This window comes from Eulemur rufifrons, chromosome 3 (assembly GCF_041146395.1).
Source record: "Eulemur rufifrons isolate Redbay chromosome 3, OSU_ERuf_1, whole genome shotgun sequence".
Classification (NCBI taxonomy): Eukaryota; Metazoa; Chordata; class Mammalia; order Primates; family Lemuridae; genus Eulemur; species Eulemur rufifrons.
The window spans coordinates 4,852,635-4,876,643 of record NC_090985.1 but is presented as its reverse complement, the minus strand read 5'-3'; the positions used below and the strand labels follow the sequence as shown (position 1 = coordinate 4,876,643).

At 55.2% G+C, this 24,009-nt stretch overlaps 1 protein-coding gene across 1 annotated transcript in view; it reads left to right on the top strand.

Annotated features, from left to right (window-relative positions):
- LOC138381928 (sodium/nucleoside cotransporter 1-like) overlaps positions 1 to 24,009 on the top strand; it is a 49,133-nt gene that overhangs the window by 7,363 nt on the left and 17,761 nt on the right. The window contains exons 2-8 of the mRNA XM_069466576.1: positions 4,384 to 4,495; positions 5,401 to 5,486; positions 6,721 to 6,812; positions 9,497 to 9,680; positions 14,134 to 14,275; positions 15,009 to 15,122; positions 16,787 to 16,864. Coding sequence (XP_069322677.1) covers positions 4,400 to 4,495; positions 5,401 to 5,486; positions 6,721 to 6,812; positions 9,497 to 9,680; positions 14,134 to 14,275; positions 15,009 to 15,122; positions 16,787 to 16,864 — 792 coding nt within the window. The 5' untranslated portion in view covers positions 4,384 to 4,399. The remainder of the gene's footprint in view (positions 1 to 4,383; positions 4,496 to 5,400; positions 5,487 to 6,720; positions 6,813 to 9,496; positions 9,681 to 14,133; positions 14,276 to 15,008; positions 15,123 to 16,786; positions 16,865 to 24,009) is intronic.

The window sequence follows — 24,009 nt, the reverse complement described above, 5'->3', positions numbered from 1 at the left end:
CTAGTGCCTTCCCTCGGGAAATTTTATGAGAGTTACAAGTAGAGGGTATAAAAGCCTGAGATACTTCTTCAGTCTTTGTAGTGCTCTATGCGGTCGGAAGTTTTACATGCTTGCTGCTTTCCAATATTTCTACTATAGCGTATAGAAAGTCTACTTTTCAGTGCCCTAAATGTGAAAGAAAAAATCGCTCTGGGTGTCCTTTCTGCCAGTGATTCCAGGTTTAGGAGAGACAACGATGAGGTCATGTTCATGGAACTTGACTGGGGACGAGCCTCCCTATGTGCCCACTGCTTGGACACACGAATCAACGCGAGGAAAGAGACCTGCAAAGAGCCATGAAACGAGCGTGGGCCAAACCATGGGGAGAAAATGCGGAGACTGTGGGACCACCCTTCTGACCACGTTGCTCACACGGCTCTGAATGGCTCGCTCTCCACTTACACCAATAACCTCTTTATGGTACCAGAGCCTGGCAAGGAAAGGGATTCTCTTTAACTCTTTGGCCAAGAATCCCCCTAAAACAGGAGGAACCAGCAGAAGGACTAAAACCGGAGACTGTCACATGCCCCTGAGGAGGGGGGCAGGGTTGGGAGAGCTGGAGCCGCCTCTGCGTGATGAGCCCTTCTAAGTGCTGCTGGACTGAAAGGGAGATGATACACGGATGTCTGCATGGCCCTCCCTTCACTCTGCGCTGGCCCCACGGGGTGGGCCGGGCCTCAGAGACTGTCCTCAGGAAACAGGCCACACAGGGTGCAGAGATGCTCTGTGGTGCCACAGCTGGTGGCAGAGCCAGGACACCTTTGGCCATCCAGCTCCCAGTCTGTCCCTGGGGGTCTCCATCCTGCTCTCTGCAGCCTCCCAGTGGCCCCACCTGTGGCTTCCAGCCAATTCCACCTGAAAAGAGCATTTGGCTCTTGGGGCTGCTGGTCACCCCTCCTTGAGGGCAGGACCAGGGGAGAAGCTGGGGATCTCCTGGCCTAGAGGAGGGGAGAAATGTGTCAAGACAGCCCCGAGATGGAGCTGTGACAGCAGGGACACCTGCCAGCCTGACAGTGCCGGGCTCCCTGCCGAGCTCTTCTGAGCATTCGCTCCTTTAATCCTGACAGGCACTGTTACCCACCCCACTGCTTTGCAGAGAGCAAGGAAGTTAACTAGGGAGTCAGGAGTGAATCGAGACCTGTGGGCTCCAAGCTGAAGGTTCATCCCATGATGCACAGCTCAGTAAATCCTTGTAGTGGAGATCAGGGCCCACGGCGAGGTCAAGATTGTAAGCTGCAAAGTTGGGAATGTTTTCAAACCAGCATGGCTGCTGCTGGATGTGCTGTGCCTCCTGGCTTCCCTCTGGCACCAGGAGAAACCGAGGCAGGGAGGAAAGGGCAGCAGGAGATGAGGGAAAGGAGGAGAGGGGAGGAGGGGATGGAAGGGGCAGGGGAAGAGCATGGTTAGGGCAGGGTAGGGGCAGAGAGGCAGGTAGAGTCCGCTTGTCCTTCAGTGGCCTTGATGCGGGTAGCTCCGAGCCCATCGCCATGGAGGCTGCCCGTGGAGACAGGTGTCCTGCTCAGGAGAAACACTGAGTTTCCCAAGGTGGCAACGGGCCCCCAGCAGGGTGTAGATCCCTGCTGGAAAACTCAAACTGTGAGAATGCTGGTGTGGCATGATCCCCTGTTGGAAAATGAATGACATAACATGATATACATTTAGGGAAAAAAGTGGAGAAAAATGCCACAAACTCAGTAGTGGCCATTCCCAGGGGGCTCGGGGTAGGATTTTAACTTCCTGTGTTCTGTGTATTTCTACAGTGTTTAAATGTTTAACAGTGCACTTGTAATGCTTTGGTAATTTAAAGGACAAATGACAACAAAAATGTTTGCAAAGAGAGAGGGTGTGACCCCACTCTCCGTTCATCGTCCTCTCCAAACTTCCAAACAGCCAGCACGTGCAGGAAACTGCACACCCTGTGCTGCCGGGAAGCATTTGTGCATCGAAAAGGATTTTGTCCTGAGTATGAACCATTAATTATTAAGCAGATGTTGTTGATCCTGTCAGATTAGTTTAATGTTTAGTCTGAAGGTTGAAAACTAAAGAGTTTGTCCCTTCACTTTGCATACTGTTGCTTAGATGTTACTTTCAAAAAAGATGAAATGAGGCCAGGCAGGATGGCCCACGCCTGTAATCCCAACACTTTCGGAGGCCGAGGCAGGATGATTGCTTGAGGCCAGGAGTTCAACCAGCCTGAGCAACATAGTGAGACCCCATCTCTACAAAAATAGAAAAATTACCTGAGTGTGGTCGTGCATGCACCTGTAGTCCCAGCTACTCACAAGGCTGAGACAGAAGGATCCCTTGAGCCCAGGAGTTCAAGGTTGCAGTGAGCACCAACCTGGGCAACAGAGCGAGACTCTGTCCAGAGGAAAAGAAAAAAAAAAAAAAAAAAAGCAAAGAAAGAAAGAAAGAAAAGATGAAATGAAAGGGGAAATGGTGGTGATTTCATTTTGTTTTTGTGACTGTGTCAATGCTTAGGCCTGGAACACTGTTACTATTTGTGACAGCTACACTGGTCCCGTCATCTTCAAGCCAAGTAGGTTGCTGGTATAATAATTACAGATCCAGTGAGAAAGGCAGACTGAGTAAGATGCAAAATGAAAGATAAAACGTAAAAGCCTGAGCAGTGAGGATGGATGGTGTGGAAAGGAGGCCACGGTGGAACCAAAAATCTCAGCAGTCGTCCTCTAGACGGCGGCGTCAGAAGAAGCAGGACAAGTGGTTTGAAGAGAAGGAAAGGGGGGTTTATTAAATTGCAGGCAATTTGCCGGGAGGAAAATGGCAGACTCCCGTCTTAAAGTCCCGATTTCCCTGACTATAAGCAGAAAGACAGAGCATTTAGAGGGAGGGTGTCACCTCCAGGCTATGTCCCTTTAACTACAGTTGATGACTCTGATCTGTGCCATCTCGGCAGAAGACAATCTCCACCCTCCCCAAAGGGCTGTTGGGACATCTCCTGTGGTACAAAGGACACTCCCCTGCCCCTCCCAACCACTGGTCTGAGACAGAGATGCTGGTTTCGGTTCCCAAAACGAGTAGGGGAAGTTTTAAAAAGACAGCTCATAAAACACTCATGCCCTTTTCTTGGGCCGTTCTGTTACCACAGGAGGAAAGGGAGGGAGGGCAGGAATCACCCAAGAGGCTTCCTGGAAGAGATGGGCGGGGCAGGCCAGGAGGAGTGCGGGGGTTGGGGGGTGGAGCAGGCAGCAGCAGAGGAGGAATCTCAGGGAGGGGTGCAGCAGTGAAGGGGAGGAGCTGCAGGGGACAGCCCTGGGGTGGGCCCCCTCCTGTATCCCCTAAATACGCTTTGGTTCCCCGCCCCAGCTGTGGCTCTGGGCTGTAGGGAGGCGTCGGCCAGAGCTGAGTTGCAGGCCCAACGTACTCCCACTCTGGACTGTGCCCAGCAATTCCTGCGGAAGTGAGAAGACAGGCCCTAGGGAAGGCAGATTGGACACAGCTTGTCTCCACAGAAACGCTTCTGTCTCTCCCTGAGAGCGACCTGTTAACCACAGATCTGTGAGTAGAAATAGGACCCTGCCTCTCTCTGTGCAGCCGTGTGTCTGTGTGTGCACAGGGTGTTCCAGGCTCTGTCCTTGCTTGTGTGTGTGTGTCTGCATGTGTGTCCATGCACATGCCGCTGGGCATGTCAGCTAAAGCAGGCTGGCGTTTGGATAGAGTAGGGTGTCCCTCAAGGTCAGAAAAGGTGAGGGAACAGGAGTGGGGAGAGAAGAGGTGGAGGTGTTCGTGGGCACTCCTGCTTAGAGATGGGCTTAAGCCTATGAACTGAGCTTCAGCTAAAAAGGGACTGTATTCACTCTGGCAGTGAAAGAGCCAGGGACAGGATGGGTTTCAGGTACAGCTGGATCCAGGGACTGAAAGGATGTCTTCAGGAAGTTTGTCTCCATCTTTCAGAGGTGGGGAAGTGTAAAACACCCGAGATGGCACTTAGTGGCAGTGGTTTAACCTGTTGTGACAGGAGATGAAAGCTGGGGCCTCTCCAGAAAACTGCGTGTATCGGAGACAAACACATGCTGTCCTTCCCCGGGAAGTGGGCAGAATGGGCCCTTTCCGCCTGGAGCTCCCAGGCTCACAAGGACTTGCCTCTCACAAGGTCAGAGGTTAGTGTAGGAAGGGGGGCCTTCTCCATGTGCTGGGGGCAAAGGCCATGGCCAACAGGCATAGTTCGGGGTGAGTGTGGGGACACGCACGGGGACCCCTGCAAGGCCCTGCTGCACCAGGCATCTGCCCCCGACCCAGCCCTCTCTCCCTTCCCGGGCCCCAGCCTGGGTCCTTCCCAGGTCGCCCCTTTCAGCTCTGGGCCCTCCCCGATTTGTCTTGCAGCTGGAAGGTCTGGCACATGGAGAACGACACGCCAAGCAGAGGGGAGTCCATCCCTCTCAAAGCCGGGGCCAACAGTCCGGAGAATACAGGAGCGGATACCTTGGAGAGCCTGGTCTGTCCCCTTCCCATGGGCGGTCTTGGCCTCCCCTCCTCCTCACCTGAGTCCTGGCCGCTGGTGGGGGCTTTGCTCACTCTCCTCCCTCACCTCCTCCTCTGCCGCTGCCTCCTCACCTCTCTGCTTGCACAGTTAGGAAACCCAACGTGTCGGCCTCCGCAGCACAAAGCAGCTCCCTTTATTTCACTCACTAAACGTTTCCTGAGCACCTACTATGTGAGCGCATAGCCTACCCTAGTGTGCAGGGCAGGGGAGGTCCCAAGGAGGAAGTGACATTTGAGCTGTGATGTAAGGAATCAGAATAGGAAGCAGGTGAACGGGGCTCGTGGAGAGATCTCGGAGGACGCCTCGGCCTTCAAGGCTCTGGTCATCTTGTCCTCACTCTGAAACTGCCAGCTTGAGGCACACCAGCCAGGACCTTGGCACCTAGTATGAGTCTCCCAACCTCCGTGGCAAAAGCCCCTGCTCTTCACGGCCCTGTGTCCCACAGGGTGCACCTTTCACACCATCGTCTGCAGGAATGTCCACCCCTCGCCCCAACCACCCCACAGCCTGTGGGGTACATGGTGCCCTGAGTCACGCGATCAGGATGCTCGGCCTGGGCCTTCCTTAGAGGCTTCCTCCTGGCCCCCTGCAGCCAGACCTCAGTCACAGGTGTCCCTCCCTCATGAGGCCCAGGACCCCTGAGGGCAGGATGTGTCTAGAGCAGAGCCCTACACACAGTAGGTGCTCAGTGAGTGCGTTGCGGAATTTAGTTAAGCGCCTTCCAGTTCCTTCCTGTGCAACAGTCCAGTCCCGCCTCAGCCCACTCACGAGGGGCCTGCGGGTACCCCCGTGCGGCCGGGGTCCCCCTTTCCCGCCCCTCAGCTCTGTCTGACCTGATGGCTCCCTGCTGGCTTTAGGAGGAAGGACGGCTCCCTGGCAGCGACTGGAGCCCCACAGAGGCCGGGCACAGCCGGAGTGAGGCGGGGCCGGAGCCCTCCACCTGGTAGGTGACCTCTGTGAGGGACCGTGGCTGCTGGGGCGGAGACCGCCTTGGGGAACAGGGTGGGAGCCGCCTCCTGACCATGGGGGTCGGCTCCGCGCACCTTTGTTGGAGGAAGGGGTGATGGCGCCTCAGCTCCCTTGCAGCCAGATGAGCCTCAGAGGCGAGCCAGGCCCCGGGTTCCACACCCACTTTTAAGCAGCCAGAGTGAAGTCCCACTGGGAGGCCCACAGGTGCTGTGTGGCTGGTCTGGTTGAAGTTGGGTAGGAGGCCCCGAACCAGTCGGGCCGCCCTGCCAAGCTCCCCCACCTGCTTCCACCTCATCCAGTCTCCAGGGATCTTGGGGAGCCCCGAGGCTCAGTCTGGAAACTCCTGGACTGGGCCAGGCTCTCGTTTGTCAGGGGGAGGCCAAAGCCAAGAGAGGGAAAGGGACTGACTGGTCCAGTCGCACAGGCGAGTGGCCGGGGTGTGCCCAGAGCTCTGGCTCCTGATGTCCCAGCCCCCAGGGGCCGTCACTGGCCAGATCCTGAGCTGAGGAAAGCGGGAAGGGCAGGAGTGACAGTGGTGCAGGGGTCCCATCTATCTGCCCGGGTGGGGGATATGGGAACATGCCCTCCTCACCCTCTCAGGACCTGGGAACTGGCGAGAGGCTCCATAAATAGCAGCTGGGTGGCTGCGGTGAGCACTGGGTGAGCATCTAGCGGACGCTCAGCCTAGGGCAGCCCTGGAGCTGTTCAGGCCTCAGCCTTGCCCCGGGTACCACAAGTGACCAAATGGCCAGGCAAGAATGGGCAGCGGGGGCACGTGACTGCCAGGCAGGGGTGGGCTGCTTCCAGCATCCTCTCTAGGGAACAGGAGCTGCCGACTGGGCTGCTAAGTGTCCTGGTCACAGGGAGTAAATGCAGAGCCGGAGCCTTTGCGCCTTGTTCTGCGGACAGGTGGACGTGCGGTGGGGGAGGGGAGGCAGCCGTCCTGTGTGGGCGGGTCTGTGTGTTCACAAGGTTCTGCCTTATCAGTGAATTCCCCGCAAGCCCTGCAGGCAGGGTTATCACTGGGGTAGTGGGGTCTGTGGGTGCTGCGCCTCAGCCCTGTGCGATGTCAAGGCCAGCGCCCAGCTTGCCCCCAGCACCATTGTACGGGGGACACTCCTGAGTGGCTTCTGCCCGAAGGTGCTGAGGGATCCTCACTGCGGTGGGAGTCTGGGTGCCACTCGCAGACCTGCTGGTCCTATTCCTAGGAGGATCCTGCAGCCGTTCCAGAGAGCGACACGCTTCTGCAGGGAGCACAAGCAGCTGATTCGACGCATCTGCATAGGCCTGCTCTGTACTGGTGAGCCCTGCCCAGGGGACAGTGACTCCTGGCCCAGCTGTCCATGTCTCAGGGCAGCGTTGTTCACTTACCCGACCATTCAACAAATGTTGGTTGAGCAGCGGCTCCGGGCCTTCCCCCTTGCCGGGCACGGAGTCATCAGTTAGCAGGACCAGATCCTGTTCCCGAGGCGCTCCCTCTCCAGTGAGGGAGGGGAACGGACATTCCCAGCGAAGGCAGGAAGCCCTCTGGAAGCACGGAGTAGGGCAGCAGGATGGTCAGGGAGGACTTCCAGGAGGAGGTGACATTGGGGTCTGACAGGTTGAGCAGGAGGCAGCCAGATGGAGAGGAGGAACAATAAGAAGTGAGAGGCTCCCCATGCAGAGAGGAGCAAAGGTGAAGACTGTCAGGCTGTGGGTTTTGGGAAAGTCTAGACTTGGATTTTACCCTCAAGACCAGAGGGTGCCATTGGAGGGTTTAACTTTCTATTTTAGTTTAGTTTAGTTTAGTTTGTAAGATCTAGAACGTTGGAGGTTTAAACAGGGACGTGTCCATGCCGAATTCACACTGTGGGACCCTGGGAGGGGGCAGCACAGACAGGGAGAAGGCCGTGTCGAGGGCCACAGTGCATGTGTCAGAGCGAAGAGATGGAGGACGGCGGGGTAGAGGGGGGCCTGGGGAAGCACAGCCAGCTGAACGTGGGAGCTGGTCGCGTGTGCGGGACAAAGGAGACCCTGAGTCAAGCCTGCCTCGGTTCCTGCTTTCGTGTCGGGGGACGATGGTGCCCCCCGCAGAGCTGGAGAACATGGCTGAGGAGCTGGGAAGGGGTAACTCAGACAGTTTGCTGGAGACACAGCTGCCAGGCCACTCAGGGGGAGAGGAGGTTCCCAGGGTCACCTGGAGAACGAATTGGGAAGCGGGTTAAGGACAGAAGCCTGGGGACCAGCTGCACAGAAGGGCTTGGCCGGAGCCGGAGTCCCGGAGAGCGAAGGGTTTCAAGAAGGAGGGAAAGACCGACAGTGCGTCCAGAGGACCAGCAGGGCGAGGACTGAGCAGCGACACAGTGTCCACTGATGTAGGGACAAGGGGCTCCTTGGTGACATAGGATGTGGATGCCACAAGTGGACTGGAGTGAAAGGAGCTGAGGCAGTGTAGACAGCCAGTGTAGACGGCCCTTTGGAGAAATGTTTTCTGAGAACAGGGTGGGAGTATGAGTGGGCAGGGTGTGACCAGGTGTCTAGGATGGGCATGTGTCTATGAGCTGAGGCGGGAGCTTTAGGAAGCACGTGAAGTGACAGGGGATGAAGAGGTGACAGATGGAGCAAGGTCCTCTGGACACAGAGAAGGGCTCCCGGGCCCAGGCGGGGCAGGAGTGCCTAGGGGAGGCTGACTCGTGCCATCGGGTAGGGGTTTAAGAGGAGAGGATGTGTGTAGATGCAGAGCCCATTGTAGGTGCCAGAGAGGGGAGGGGACAGTGAGAGAGGTGACAGCAGTGGCCCCAGTCTGCTGAGATAGGGTTGGTCCATGTCCCTTCTAGAGAGCGTGTCCCAGACAGTGAAGTCTTCCTTTGGCAGGGCCTGAATCCAGGGCCCTCTCTGGTCCCCTTGCAGACTGAGATTTGTTTCTCTTGAAGAAGTGATCGAATTCTCTCTAGTAGAGAATGACAGTTGCCTCGTGTGTGTACTGACCTGCCCGCTTCTCCAGCTGGTCCGAGTTCTCTGTCTTTGCAGGCAGGTGGCCCTGGGGATGCCCCTCTCTCCAGCACGGGCCTGCTCCGGCCTCCCACCCCTGTCTTCTTCTGAGCCTCTCGTGGGGACAGCTCCTGCTGCTCAGTGCCTGCAGAGGCTCAGGAGCTGTCCGGGGCTCTGCCTGCCCACACCCGCACAGGCCCTCCCTCCTCTCTCGGAAGCCCTGGCGCCTCCCTGCGCCCTGCCCAGGAAGCCAGGCACGGGGCTGCTCTGCCTGCGGTGCCGGGGACACAGCTGGCTTTGGCTGTGGTGTCACAAGCCAGACCCCTTCCCTGGGGCCCACCAGTGTCCTTGCTCTTGTCATGCTTTCACTAGTGAGGCAGCAGGAAAGTAAAACTAATTTTTCAGATCACTTTTTTTAGTCCACGGCTGTTAGTCCTTTCCGTTCTTTAAGGGCCCTGGGTTTTCAAACTCAGAAGCCAGAGAGAGAGATTTCCCCTTTGCTGTCCATGATCACATTTCTGGAGGCCTCAACACAGACCGGCTCAGCCACTTAAATGAGAGAAAGGCAAATGGGGAAGAGCATTCCCGGAAGGAGACGATGGATTAATATTCCAGAATACAGGCCTGGCACACACGCGAACTCCTTCATGGAGCAACTGACTTGTTCGTCTCCGTCCTCCATCCTAGCAGGGCTCGGATCCTGGCAGGTGCTCCATGGAAGCCCCAGAGATTCATGCTGTTTTGTTTCACGGCCTCCTTACACATCTCCCTCCCATTTGTTCGGCACATTACAGTTTGCAAAGCCCTTTCACACGTTCTGCCAATGAGCTCATGACACCCTTTGGACATAGGAGGGATGATTGTTCTCGCTGACAGTTGAGGACACTGAGGCTCAGAGAGGTTGGGCGACCTTCTTGCCCTCTAAGATGGAGTAAGGTGGAGTCCGTGGAGGGCTGCAGGGGCCTGGAGAGGCGGGGTGGTCATCGCGGGCCCCTGCCCGGTCTCATCCCCCAGGGTACGCAGCCTTCCTGCTGGCTGCCTGCATCCTGAATTTCCGGAGGGCCCTGGCGCTGTTCGTGCTCACCTGTGTGGTCCTCGCCTTCCTGGCCTACGGCCTGCTGAAGAGGCTTGTGGCGCCACAGCTGGGGAGGTGTAAGAAGCCTGAGGCCCAACCCCGCCTGAAGCTCTGGGCTAAGAGGTGAGTGAGCTCAAGCTCCAAGGCAGGGCGGGGGGAGCACCTGTTGTCTGGGGGTCAGCTCTGGGGTCACAGCGGGGGCTGAGGACTTTCTGGGGGCCCCAGGGCAGGAGTTGCTGGCTGGCCAGAGGCAGCAGCCACCTCTGGTGTTTGCTAGTTCTCCTCTGGTTCTGTGGCCTGGTTACGACAGGTGACTATGCTGGCTGAGAACAGGACTCAGCAGTTCCCTGCACTCAGAGATCCCAGCCCATGCAAGCAGGGAGGCCCTGTCAGTGCCTCCCCTGAGATCATCAGGGTGAGCAGGGACCACCCCTGGAGTCTGATGGAGCAGGCTGGGTTGGGGTCCAGGTGCCAGTGTGTGTAGTTACCCCCAGGGCATTCTGACTAGCCAGCCACGCCCCTGGACAGCTGTTTGGAATCCCCTGGGTTTCCAGTTGGATTCCTTGGAGCCCTGGAAACCTCAGAGATGCCACAGGGCAGGAGAGGAAGGTTGGGAGGGGAACATCAAACTCTCCCCTTCCCATTTTAACCAGGCAGCTCTACATTTATGTGCTTTGTAAACCAAGGTTTGCAAAAAAAAAATACCCTAGAGAAAAAGGTTTCTATGGTTTAAAAAAAAGACCACAGCCTATTTCAGTGCTGATGTCAATGAGTGAAGTGATGGCCAAAGACATCCAATGACTAAGTCAGGACAATGTAGGGCACAGTTGTCTTTCCCAGAATGAGATTCACATACCAGAGCAAAGTGATTTGACCTGGCCTATTGATGAACACATGTAGAATTTTATTTATAATTGCCTTCATTTTTAAATTTGCTTTCCCTTTATTGAATAGGTTTTTCTTTTCTTTTCTTTTTTTTTTTTTTTTTTTGACACTAAGTCTCGCTCTGTCACCCCAGCTAGAGTGTAGTGGTGTCATGATAGCTCACTGCAACTTCAAACTCCTGGCCTCAAGCGATTCTCTGGCCTTGTCCTCCCAGAGTGCTAGGATTACAGGCATGAATCACTGCACTCAGCCTATTAAATAGATTTGTTAAAGGATTTATTTTTACAGTGGTCTTCTATTTATGACAAGTCATTGATAATGGTTTTCCATTTGAGGGATTGATAGAGAGTTTGCTTTAAAAAATACAGATAAATTGGACTTTATAAGAACTAAAAACTTTTGTACCACAAGTGGTGGCTCACAGCTGTAATCCTAGCAAGCTGGGAGGCCAAGGCAGGAGGATTACTTGAGCTAAGGAGTCCCTGGCCAGCCTGAGCAACAGCAAGACCCTATCTACACTAAAAATAGAAAAAATTAGCTGGGCGTGGTGGCACATGCCTATAGTCCCAGCTACTCAGGAGGCTGAGGCAGGGGGATCCCTTGAGGCCCAGGAGTTGGAGGTTGCTGAGAGCTAGGCTGACTCCGCGACACTCTAGCTTGGGCAACAGAGACTCTGTCTCAAAAAAAAAAAAAAAAAAAGGAAAGACAGGAAGAAAAAAGAAATTCCATTCCTAGGTATATACTTAAGAGAAATGAAAACATATGTCCATACAAAAACTGGTACACAAATTTTTATGTAGCATTATTCATGACAGCCAAACAGTAGAAACGTTCGAAATACCCATCAACTGAAAAATGGATAAGAAAATGCATATATCCATACAAGGAAATATAATATGGCCATAGAAAGGAATTTAGTTCTGATAAATACTTCAGTAATGATGAACCTTGAGAATGTTACGCGCAGTGAAGGGAGCCAGTCATGTAAAAGCACAGACTGCAGGATTCCATTTGCATGGAATGTCCAGAACAGGCAAATCTATGGAGACAGGGATAGAGTAGTGATTGCTGGGGTGCATGGGAAGATTAGGGGGTGATGACCAGTAGTTCAGGGTTTCTCTTCAGGCTGAAGAAAATGTTCCAGGATTGAGGTAATGGTTGTACAAATCTGTAACTCTACTAAAAACCACTGAACCATCCCCTTTACATGGGCAATTTGTATGGCTTTTGAATTTTGTCTCAATAAAGCTGTTAAAAAATACATGGATTTGGGGCCAGGCACGGTGGTTCACACCTGTAATCTCAGCACTTTGAGAGGCTGAAGAGAAAGGATCACCTGAGACCAGGAGTTCGAGACCAGCCTAGGCAACATAGGAAGACTCCATCTCTACAAAAAATACAAAAGAAAAATGAGCCAGGCATGGTGGTGCGCACCTGTAGTCTCAGATTTTTGGGAGGCTGTGGCAGGAAGATCACTTGAGCTCTGAAGTTTGAAGTTGCAGTGAGCTGTCATGATGCCACTGCACTCTAGCTGGGGTGACAGAGCGAGACTCTGTCTCAAAAACAAACAAACCGAAACCATGGATTTCATTTTGGCTTCCAGTCAAGATGAAGTAACGGAGACCAGGTTTACCCTCCCACTTGAAACAACAAAAACACTGGAACAAAAATGTGAAACAAGCTCTTGTGATACTGGACATTACGCAGTAAAGGACAGTGATCTTTGAGAACTAGGAAACACATGAGGTGAGCCCTGTGATCGTCCCAGCTTACTGTCTGGAGAGGGTGTCCAGGTCCCTACAGGGCAGAACTAGGAGGGGACAGCAGATCCCCTAAGCTGAAGAGGCAGAGCTGGAAATCCAGGGAGGACAGGGTGGCTGGAGTTCACGCTGCAGAGCACCAGAGAAGAGAGAGCCACGCAGACAGAAAGGTCCAGAGATATGCAGAGAGTCCTCCCTGAACATCCAGTGGAGTTCTGATCAGTGAGTGCGTAGGAGGAAACTCCCCGAAGCTTAGGACAATATCACACAGGGCCAGGAATAGTGTCCCAAGAGTCTGGTGGAAAAACCTCATAATTCACAGGACACTGTGAGCAATAGCAAGGGTCTTGGCTCAGTGGCAGGGAAAAAATTAACCCCAGAATAAATGCTTCTGAGGCCCTGCCCTGCAAATCTTCGACAAAACCTGAAAGAATCAAAGGGAGCATCAGTTAACCACGGCGCAACTTTAAGTGAGCAAATATACGTGCAATTGACTTCAGCAAAGGAGAAGGAGGGCAGAAAGGAGAGTTGAAGAAATAATGTCCAATAAATTACAAATTTCCTGAAGATTTTTATACCCAAGGATTCAAGAAGCTCCATGGACCCCCAGCACAAGAAACATGAAGAAGACGACACTAAGGCAGCTCATAATAAAATTGCTTAAAATCAGTGATAAAAAGAAAATCTTAACAACTGGAGAAGAAAAGACAAAAAGTATGGATAACTAGCAGATTTCTTGTTAAGAACATGTGAGAAAAGAGTGGAACAGTAAACAATAACAGTAACCCCCCAAAACCTGTCAACCTAGAATTCTTTACCAGTGAAATATCTTCCAAAAAAGAAGGGGAAATAAGACCTTTTTCCAGACATGCAAAAGCTGAAATAATTTTGCAGGCACGAAGCCAACTTATGCTATAAGAAATGTTAAAGGAAATTCTTCAAACAGAAGAAAAATGATACCAGATAGAAACCTGGTTCTTCACAAAGGAATGAAGAGCCCCCAAAATGGTAACGCCACGGGTCAATATAATGACTATTTTTTTTATTATTTAAACATCTTTTTAAAGTGTAATCAACTTGTATATCAAGAATAATAACAATATATTGTGGAATTTATTTTATATATGCAGAAGTAAATAGCTGGGTTCAGTGGCACACGCCTGTAGTCCCAGCTACTCAGAAGGCTGAGGTGGGAGGATCAGTAACAGTGTTTCTCAGCACTCAGCATATTACCTGCACATAATAGGTGTCAATGAACATTAGCTGTCATTGGTAGTACCCAGTGAGTTGACAACCAGGTTGGGGGCAGACCTTGAGCGCCTGACGCCCAGAGCTGGGCTGTCCCACCCGTTGGGCTGACTCCTGGACAAGCAAAGCCCAGACCCGGGAAGGGAAGCGTTGCTGTCAAGGTTGGATCCAGGCCTTGGTCTCAGGTGCCTGGCTCAGCGATCCAGACTGACACTATTGCTCCTAGGTGTTTGGGAGCGTGGCCCACAGTGCTCAGTCCTGGGCTGCACAGGCCCCTCCTTCCCTGAGGTCAGAGACTGGGCTGAGCATCATAGCAGCTGTGAGAGTCCCGTACCTGGGTGAAGCCATGTGCTGGGCACCACGCTAAGCTCCGTACACACATCCTCTTATTTAATCCTCTCAGCAGCCTCGAGAAATGAGGGGTCTTTGGCCTCATTTGCCCAGTGAGGAAAGTAGAATCAGAGAGGCCCGTGGGTCTGCCAGGGGCCACACAGCTAGAGCGGGACTTCCTAGTGTCTGGGTCCAGAGCTCGTGCTCTTGCCACGGTGCTGTATCCTTTCTCCTTCTCTCTGCCCTGAGTGCCCTTCCTCTGGGTGCTCGTGTGTGTGTGTGTGTGTGTGTGTGTGTGTGTGTGTGTAGGTGGGGACATGCCAATGTTGATGGCTTTCGCCTCTCCCCTGCAGGGGCCTAGCTCTCGCGGCTCTCCTGGTCCTGGTCCTGTGGCTGTCTCTGGACACGTCCCGGCGGCCTGAGCAGCTGGTGTCCTTTGCAGGAATGTGTGTGTTCATCGCCGTCCTCTTTGCCTGCTCGAAGCGTCACCGCGCAGTGAGTGCTGATCTGTCAGGCCGGGGCTGGAAGGGAGTGGACGCCTCTGTCTTCTGGCCCTGGGCTGGATCTGGGAGCTGGGGTGGGAGCAGATGCTCCTGCTGGGAGAGCCCCGGAGGCTCAGAGCCTGGAGAAGACAGTGGGTATCAGGACAGGGTCCCTGTGAGGCTGGGGAAGGAGATCCCAGGACTAGAGGCCCCGAGTGGGCTGTCACCTCTCTTAGCAGAAGTCCTCAACCTTCCCAATGGGGCAGGGGATGCTGCCTGGATGTCTCTGCAGACTCAGAGGCCGTCACTTCTCGGCCACTTTGGCTAAGATCAAGTGCAGACTCAGAGGCATGTGTTTCCTTGGCGACAGCCCCTCTGGTCAGCGCGAGCCTGGTCCTCCGATCTGTTTTCTCAGGAGGCCAGACACCCAGGCACAACTCTGGCTCCCCCTGCCCAGTGATGGCCCAGGGACACAGTGCCGTGGCACACCCAAGGCTGCTCCAGTTTCACACGGGTTCTTGATTGTGTCTTACCCACTGCCCTGGCCCGCTGCTGCCTAGAACGTGGCCTATTCTGAATGCCAGGGAGGCTGTGACCATTGGCAAGTGGCCCAGCCCCTGTCTGACAGGTGGACGAAGCTCCCACCTCCCCTCAGCGGCCCATGGCCTGTGCCCTCACCCCACCCTGTGCCCTGCCCATCCCCCAGGAGCTGAGCTCACCACACCTTTTTGTCGGGTGGGTAACAGGTGTCCTGGCGGGCCGTGTCCTGGGGCCTTGCGCTGCAGTTTGTCCTTGGACTCTTTGTCATCAGAACAGAACCAGGATTTATTGCGTTCCAGTGGCTGGGTGACCGGATCCAGGTGTGTACATGGGACATCCTAGGCTGCCAGGGAATGTGGGAGAAGCCACTGGTTTGGGGCGAGGTGGGTGGTGACGCCACAGAGCAGGGGCGGGACTAGGCGGGTGGGTGTGAACGGGGCCCAGACCAGGTAGTGCCAGCTGGACACAGTGTCCTTTGAGAGGCTGGGTCGTCTGTGGAAGAAAATCCCAGACAGGAAGATCTCCGGGTACCTGACCATGGCACGTAGCCTGGGCGGCCATCAGTGATTTGTAACTTAAAATAGTTTAAAGAGCTGACAAAAAAAGAATTGCAAAGAATTTACTCCATATGTGTGAGTTTAAAAATAACGTTTGTTGAAGTTATTCTTTTTTATTTTTTTTATTGTTCTAAAATACACATAAGATAAAGTTTACCATTTCAACCATTTTTAAGTATCATTAAATTCATGCACATTGTTGTGCACCCATCATGACTGACTTTTGTCAGAAGACGAGATGACAGCAGATTTAGTTTAAAGAGCTTGATAGGCGTTTATCTGCGATTCTAGAGTCGGGGCACAGCTGGTTCTGCAGGCTGGAGTGAGTATTCCGGGGAGGCGAGCAGAGGGCTGCGGTTTGGACGAGGGAAGAGGGCTGACGACGGCAGGAAACAAGAGGGGGCTGCGTGTTTCGCAGTTGCCGTCCCTGCAGGGGTTGAAGCAGAGGGGACTCCCCTCCCCTGCCAGGTGGGGCTTGGCCGGTGTCTCTCCCTCTCCCGACTGCGTGGGAGGCCGAGCAGCAACGTGGTTCCCGGGTGGACACGTGGAACTGGAGCACGAGGGACTCCATTTGGGTGGCTCTGTTGGGCCCGTGCAGGAGCTTGGTTAAACCAACGGCCTCCTGTCATTTTATTTCACTTTAGGAAACATAAATTATCGAGGGCACGAGTGTAACCCCCCACTCACCTCCCGCTCGCCAGCTCGCCCGCGTGCTCTGTGTGGGGTGAGCTGGCTGTCCTGCCTGCCCGGCTGTGCACACCCGCTGGCCCCACGCCAGCACCCGCGTGGCTATTGTGGAGGAAAAGACAGAGTTGCTGCTCTGGGCCCCTCCCCATTTTACAGACTGGAACGCTGAGGCCAGGGCGAGAGACGTGACTTGTCCCTGCAATCACAGTGCAAGTCGGGACCTAACACTGATCTCCCGTAGAAGTGTGGCTGGACTCGAACGCCCAGTCCGTGAGCCCGGGATGGGGACAATATGAGAGACGGCTGTGCCCTTGGTTGTCAGGGGACTGAGCAGGCACGAGAGGCACCACCTTTGACAGCCTTCGCCACACATCTCGTAGTCTTGCTTCCTCACCGTCCCTTCTGTATTGTCCTAACCACTCCCGACTCAGAGCATTTCCTTAAAATTGACTGAAAAGGTGTCTCTTTGGAGAATGTGTTCAGAAGGAGCCAGTGCTCACGATCGTGGCTTTACACACCCAGCCAGGTGGCACCCCACCTTTGCTAAGGGACCAGGGGACTTCGTCCCTGGCCAACCTGCCTGGGCCTGGTGTCCCTGTCTCCCATCTAGGCCGGGCTCTGGCTGCGGGGTGCTCACGGCCCCTCCAACTCACTCAGCCTGGTTCTCTGGCTACTGGTTCCTGCGTCCTCCCTTCCTAGCCTCACTCCGTGTTTTGGTTTTGTTCTTTTTTTAATTTCAGGTCTTCCTGAGCTACACCAGGAATGGCTCCGTCTTTGTGTTCGGAGAGAAGCTGGTTGATGAGGTCTTTGCCTTTCAGGTCAGCTTGACTCTCGGTCCTAGAGGCCTTCAGTGGCCGCTGCCCAGCCACCTCCAGCTGGCAAGGGGTCTGGGCAAGGCAGCCCGGCCAGGCAGGGCGGGGCGTGTCCTGCGGGCAGAGGCTGGTACTGGGAGGGGCCCAGCAGTGTGTTCAGCTGGTGATATGTTTTTGTTATATTTAGTAACATTTGCAAAAGGAAGACATTTCTGTATTGTTTTCCTTAGAGATGACCCCCAAGTTACAGAATTGCTGGGAGGCTGAGGACAAGGAGCAGGGTTGGGAGTCTGTTCTGATCTCCTGCTGAGACCTCAGCCCTGACGTGCAACCAGGACTCTGGGCCTGGAACAGTTTCCAGGAACACTTAGGCTCAAACCATCCCCTTCTTTCGAGGCCTCTCAAGGCCACCTCCACCAGGAAGCCTGCCATTATTAATCCAGCTGCAAGTACAGCTCCTCCTCTGCATCCTCCTAGCCCATAGTCCCTGCCTTTCTTTCTCTTTCCTTCCTTCCTTCCAACAAAACTTCATTGTGCACTTAATGCACTGCTAACTATGATAGGGGAAATTGAGACAAAGACACTGTTTGAGAGACCTTGTTGTCCAATGGCAGAGCCCCAGTCCTAAGTCACAACAGGGCGGCCTGTGTGTGCTGCTGCTGTGACCTGCCGCACTGTTCTGGGGGTCCTGTGGCTGTGTTTCTTATTTCTCCAGGTAACTGCTCAAGTGCCTAAACGCCATCTTTAGCGAGAACCCTTTAGCGTGGTCCTCCTGTGCCTGCCTCACGTCAAGACTGTCTAAGACCATGAGGCTGCTCCAGGCCTGGGCTCCACTGGCCGGGTAGAGAGAGAGACCTGGGACCCGCTCACTCAGCACTGACCCGGGGCCCCACAGAGGGCAATCGGGGCTGCCCGCCCTGGCCTATCCTGGACCACCGTGACCATGGAACTGCTGTGCGGGACTCCATGCACAGGTTCCAGAGGTTTCTGCTCTTGATCATTGCTCTGGCCACTGTTCCCAGGCCCCCCCCCCCCCCCCCCCCCCCCGCCGACCCTGCTGGGCCCAGTAGGCCTTTCAGCCTAAGCCATGGACTCGGCCATGGACTTCTGGGCTGGTGTTGAGCCGCTCATGAGTCCAGAGCCTCCTGCCTACCCTGACCTGACCTCTGGCGAGTTCCCCTGGGAGCCTGAGTGTCTGTGTGCCAGCAGACCCTGTGGGGAACGCCCAGGCCATCGAGGGGTTCTAAGAGTCTCACCCTAAACAGAAGGGAAGGGACAGGTTCCTGTCTTCCCAAGAGTGTTCTTGCCCTCCCCGGACAAATTTTCCCATCATGTTTCTGAGACCAGCTCTGTGTAGAGAGGATATGGGGAGGGGCAGCCTCTGTCAGTCCCCAAAGGTCCCCTAACCCCATTCCCTTAGGGTGAAGGGGGCTGCACCCTCCACATTTGCATAACCAAGTAGGGAGGCCACCTAGGGTTTCAGGGGAGAGCAGTGAAGTTCTGACTTCTTGTGTCCGCCCAGACAGAGAAGCTCCAGGAGCTCCTCACACTTAAAAAGCAAACACACAGTGCTGCAGTTCCCCCTGGCAGGCAGCTGCATTCAAGTGCAGTAAGACAGGTGCAAAGGGCAGTGCCTGGGGAGTGGCTCTAGGGAGAGGTCGTTTACGATGAGGGATGGTGAGGAAGACTCTTTCAGAAGGTGCCATTCGATGTGGAGCTTCAGGGCAGAACAGATTTGGACACACGGAGCTAGGCAGGAAGAGGGGACAGTGAGGGACGCACGCAGCTGAGGATGTGCTGCTGTGTCCACGGCGCAGGGTGCAGGTCAGCGAGACGGGCATGTAAGCTGATCCCCAAAGGGAAGTTACAGCCCAGTGAGCCAGAGGAGCTGGCGGAGAGGAGCTGGCCAGGCCACGCGGCTGCCGTCCACCAGGACCCCACCCCACTACTGTCCCATTGCAGCACTGAACTGTCACTTGGCCTGCCGCTGTGTCTGCTCCCTGGCCAGTGAGCTGTGCTCCTTCCATCTTTCCTCCCCTTCTGGAAGAACGTGCACACACCTGCCACTTGCCTGTCGCCCCGAATCACCCTTCAGAGCCATGAACTCCTAGACCGTTAGTCACAGGAGGGAGCCCAGGGGTCCTTGGGTCTCCTCTTTGTATTGCCATGGTCCCAGCAAGCGCCAGAGAGGAGCAGGGGGCCGGCCAGGATCGCCCAGTGAGTCAGGGCAGAGCCAGAGCCCGCCCCGTCCCTGGACTTCAGGCCAGGGATGTTTTCTTCCTCATCGTGTAAGTAGGAACCAGTGGCATCATGTCTGTCCTCCAAAAACAAAAAGGTGGGCACGGTGGCATATGTCTGTAGTCCCAGCTATGTGGGGGCTCAGGCGGCAGGATCCCTTGAGCCCAGGAGTTGAATTCTGGCCTGGGCAACATAGTGAGGCCTTGTCTCAAAGCAAAGGTTCCCTACATAACAACAGTAATTTTAAAACATATTAATGGTGCAAAAAACTTTGAGACTTCAATTGAGAGAGCAGCAACAGTGAGTGCCTTTATCATTAACCAGCCTCAGCATTTCCAGCCAAACATGAGCCATTTCCTGGCGCCTGGGAGGCCCTGTCCCCTGGACAGATTCCTGGCCAGCGTGTTGGCCAATGGCATTCGCAGCTGTGTTGGGCCAGATGCAGGAGGGTTGAAAATAAGTGTTCCACAGCCCCAGAATTCCCTTTCTCACGTCTCACTAATCACACAATGTTATTCACACTCCCCATATCACACACATGCACTCGTGTGTGCACACACACCCATACACACATGCACACACACACACATACACACACACGCTTGGGACTTGTCCTCAAGGCAGGGGTGGCTTTGTTGAGTGCTCAGTTCTCTCCGTTCTTTCCGTAAATCACGTGGACCTAGTCCAAGGCCTTTGGCCAAGTTCAGCCGGGGAAATTCTTCTCTGAGCTCGCTGGGATGCTCAGAATCCAAGCTGCTTCCTCTGGGCCATGGTCCAACTGGTCTCTGCTGGAGGTTGTAGCATCTCTCCTTGGGGGTCCTCAGCCCTCAGCCTACCCTGGGCCTGGAGTCCAGCACAGTGGATGTGGCAGTCACCTCCCAGCCGTGTCCCCTGGGTTAGTCATTCCTGCTTGGCTCCGTCTCCCCCTTAGCAACTTCCCAGCATGTAACCCCCGGCCCAGCCCCACATCCTTCCCGGGCCTGGCTGGCCTGGGAGCACACTCGCGCCTTCTTGCACTGTCGCTCCGCCTCTGGGACAGGCCCCCACAGGTGCTCACCATTGCTGCCCAGATTCTATCCCTGAGCAAACTCAGGATGAAGGGAGATGTTTTCATGTCCCGAGGGTCTCAAGGTGTCTGACTGACGCAGACTGCAGTGCCAGTGGTCAAGAGTGCCAAAGTTTGCACACAAAGATCAAACAAGATAAGGTCTGAAGGTGCCGGTGGCTTTGGTAATGAAGGGGTCACCTGTAGCCTTAGTGGGCGTGATGTTCAGGGGGGGAAATGGGAGGAAAGGCTGGGAGGAGGGAGGGGGGACAGTCCCGGCAGGAGAGATCTGCTGAGCACGAGGCATCCCGGCAGAGACAGGCATGAGGGGCAGAGTGCGGTGGTTCAGGGCGAAGGGATGGCACAAACGGGAAAGCAGGGGGCATGTCCAGGGCACAGCCAGGGTTCCAGCCTATCTGGACTTGGAGTCCTTTCTGCTTTTTGGTAATGCTGGTGCTGTGGACCCTGCAGCTGTTGTCTCTGAGGACTCTTCCAGCTCTGAGTTTTTGTGGTTCATTGTTGCCTGAGGCTAGTGACAGGACTTAAGCCTTGGGGTCTGGGGACATGGTGGTGGGGGTTGCCCAGACAGCCCTGGGAAGTCATCAAGAGCCCTGGCTCAGACCCTCCAGGGAGAGGAGGGGGCAGGGCCTTGTCCTTAGTGGGTTTAGTGCTGCCATCGAGGCCCGTTTCCTGGCAAGGCGATGGCGTTTGCCCGGGGTCTGGGTCTGCTCCCCGAGCACGGCGGTTCTCATGGTGTGTGTAGATGAGCAGCAGCAGCAGCGTCCGGGACAGCCCCCCCTGGACCTGCTGAATCCCAAACTCTATGGTCAGGCTCGATTTCCATTTCTGACAAAGTCTCAGGTGCTGCTGCTGGTGCAGGGACCACACTGAGAACCGCTGGCCTAGAAGAGCTGGACGTTCCTTCTTCCCTAAGTCTGGCACTAGCAGGCCCAGCCGACAAGGCCATTTTCACAAGGCCGCGGCCAGCGCTCACTTGGCTTTTCCAAGTGAGGGGCTCGTCGTAGTCATGCAGGAGGCTGTGATGAAACCGCAGACCAGGTGTCTCAGAGACGACAGAAAGTTCTTCCTCAGAGTTCTGGAGGCCGGGAGGCTGAGATGAGGGTGCCGGCACGGTCAGGTTCCGGTGAGGGGAGCCACATGCTGGTCATAGCGATGTTCTTCTGTCTGTGTCCTCGCATGGTGGGAAGGCGGGGGAGCTCGCTGGGGCCTTGTTCATCAGGGCACCCATCGAGTTCATGAGGGCTCCGCCCCATGACCTGATCACCTCCCAAAGGCCCCACCTGCTAGTACTGTCACCCTGGGATTAGGTTTGACCAAATGGGTTTGCTGGGACACGAGCACTCAGGCCCCTGTGGGGAGGCACGCTACCCCTGCAGACAGGGAACAACCCTGCAGAACTGCACCCAGCGCAGACCTCGGGGTCACGGCAGGACCTTGGCAACCTGCCTGGTGGCTGGGAGGTGCCTCTGCCTCTTTGCAGGCACGTGACCTTGGGCAGGTGGCCAAGATCTCCCAGCCTCAGGGCGCCCATCTGTGAAGCATGGACAGTTGCATGTGCCGTGGTTGCTTTGTGGATCAGTGAGTCCCCACACATCAGGCACCGGCACACGGTAGGCCCTCACAGCGGCACATAGTAGGGCTTACTGGCACTCCCTTCCCCTCCCAGGGCAGCACTCACCGCCTGGAACCACCTACCCCGTTGTTCTGCCGTCTCACATGCTGCAGGCCCCAGAGGTGTGTCCTGGGCTGTGAGAGCAAACCAAGCACAGGGACCTCACTTAGTGGTAAACATGCCACCTTAGGAAACTGAGGGTCACCTCCGCTATCTTTCATTTCCTTCCCTCCCTAGACACTCAGCACTTAACCTAGAACATAGCTTCTCTTCCACCAAAGTCCCCATCTTGCAGACAGAAAACCAGTTTTTGTTGCTGGGGGGCGAGATTCCCAGTTCTGCAGTGGGGTCCTGCCGCCCCGGGCACCCTCCTTCCTGGCTGGGGCCCGTCTCCGCAGGCCTCCCCGCTGCCCTGGGGTGGCTCTCAGGATCAGCTGGACAGGCAGTCTAGACAGTTCCTGATCCTCTGTGTGTCTCGCCCCCAGGGCGAGCAGGGTGATGTCATCACACCCTGTGCTGGGGCTGTTTGCAGCCCAGGCAGCCAGGAGGAGTTGCAGGGCAGGGAAAGGGTTTCTTGGGCCAGTGCCTGTGTTCCCTGTCAGGTGACATGCCCAAGTGCAGTGCAGCTGGTGACAGAGGTGGCGAGTAGAGCAAGCTGAGGTGGAACCTGCGGGTTGGTCTGGGAAGGGAGGGGAAGCACCTTGGCAGGCTTATTTCTCGTGTCCGGCCGCAGCTGCCTGGGCAGAATCTCTGTTCTCGTCAGGGGACCGTTCTGTAGTCCAGATGCATTTTCAGCTAGAGCCGCCCAGATTTGCTTGCGCAAGACTTTCCTTCTTAAAGAATAAAAACAACCCTCCCTCGACGCCTAACCCCTCCCCAGCGGTGGCTCCGCTTCTCCACAGGGCTGGCGTCCTTGCTGTGTCTACCCTGTCAGGGCCCAGGCCCTCCTTGGCTGGTGACATTAGTCTCTGTGCCCACCCTCCTCCGACACTGCTCTCACCTAGTGGCCAGCGACCCTTGAGTTGCTAAGGGTCCGGCTTGGTCCTTACCTTGCCCAAGATCTCTCAACCATCTGACTCAGCCCTTCTTGCAAAGCCGCCCGGCGGTTTCCATCACCTTTCTCCTGGACGTCCTCCTTCACAGGTTCCTGGCCTCAAGTGATCCTCCCACCTTGGCCTCCCAGAGTGCTAGGATTACAGGCGTGAGCCACCGAGTCCAGCCACTTTCGTGTCCCTCTAAGATATCCCATGACCATACAAGATCACACATAATGCTCCATCTTTTCTTAAATTTTTTAGAGATGTGATGTCACTGTGTGCCAGGCTGGCCTTGAACTTCTGGGCTCAAGTGATCCTCCCACCTCGGCCTCTCGAGTGCTGGGACCACAAGCGTGCCCCACCACGCCAGCTGCCCCCTGGTTTTCACTCGCATCAGAGCACAGCATGCACCCTGTTGTGCACCTTCCTTCTTTCCTTTTGATAAACTGTCTTGGAAATCGTTCCCCAAGTGCCATAGGGCTTCCTCACTCTTGTCTCCTTTCCGTGCACCATTGTGTGGCTACACCTAGCTTATTAACTAGTCCTCCAGCAGAAGACACTTCACTTTTTACCAGTTTGTTATTATAAATCAGACCACAGAAAAGAAAAAGCACTAGGGTGGGGCCCTGGGGCTGGGAAGGAGCGAATGGACGGGAAAGAGATTTGAGGGGAGAACTGATGGATGTTGGGGTCAATGACCAGCAGTGCAGAGTCCGGCACCAGGTACCAAGTGACAGGAGGAGGTGCTGGCTGCAGGTGTCACATGAGTCTGCTTCTGGGCTTGCTGGCACTGAGTGGACCTGGAACACTGGAACGATGCAGGTCCCCTCAATCAGGCTCGAAGCAGAGGACAGGGGTGAGGGCCGAGAGCCGAGGCCAGGGATTGAGCTCGTGAAGGAGGACGGACACTGCAACCCTCACAGCAGCCCTGAGCGGTGGCATCTTACCCCATTTCAGACAAAGAAGCAGGGGTGACAGTGGTGCCTCTGGCCCCTCCCTCCATGGCCCAGGATGGCCTGGGCGTTACTCAGAGGGGAACAGAGGGGGCAGAATTGCCTCAGAGAGGCCCCATGAGTGGAATACCGGGAATTTCGTGCTGAATTCAGAGCTGCTTCCTTGACCCTGTGAGGCATCTGCATGGGCTGTCTGGGGCTCCTGGCCCTGCCTGCCTCTGACCAGGCCCTACACTCTTGTTCCC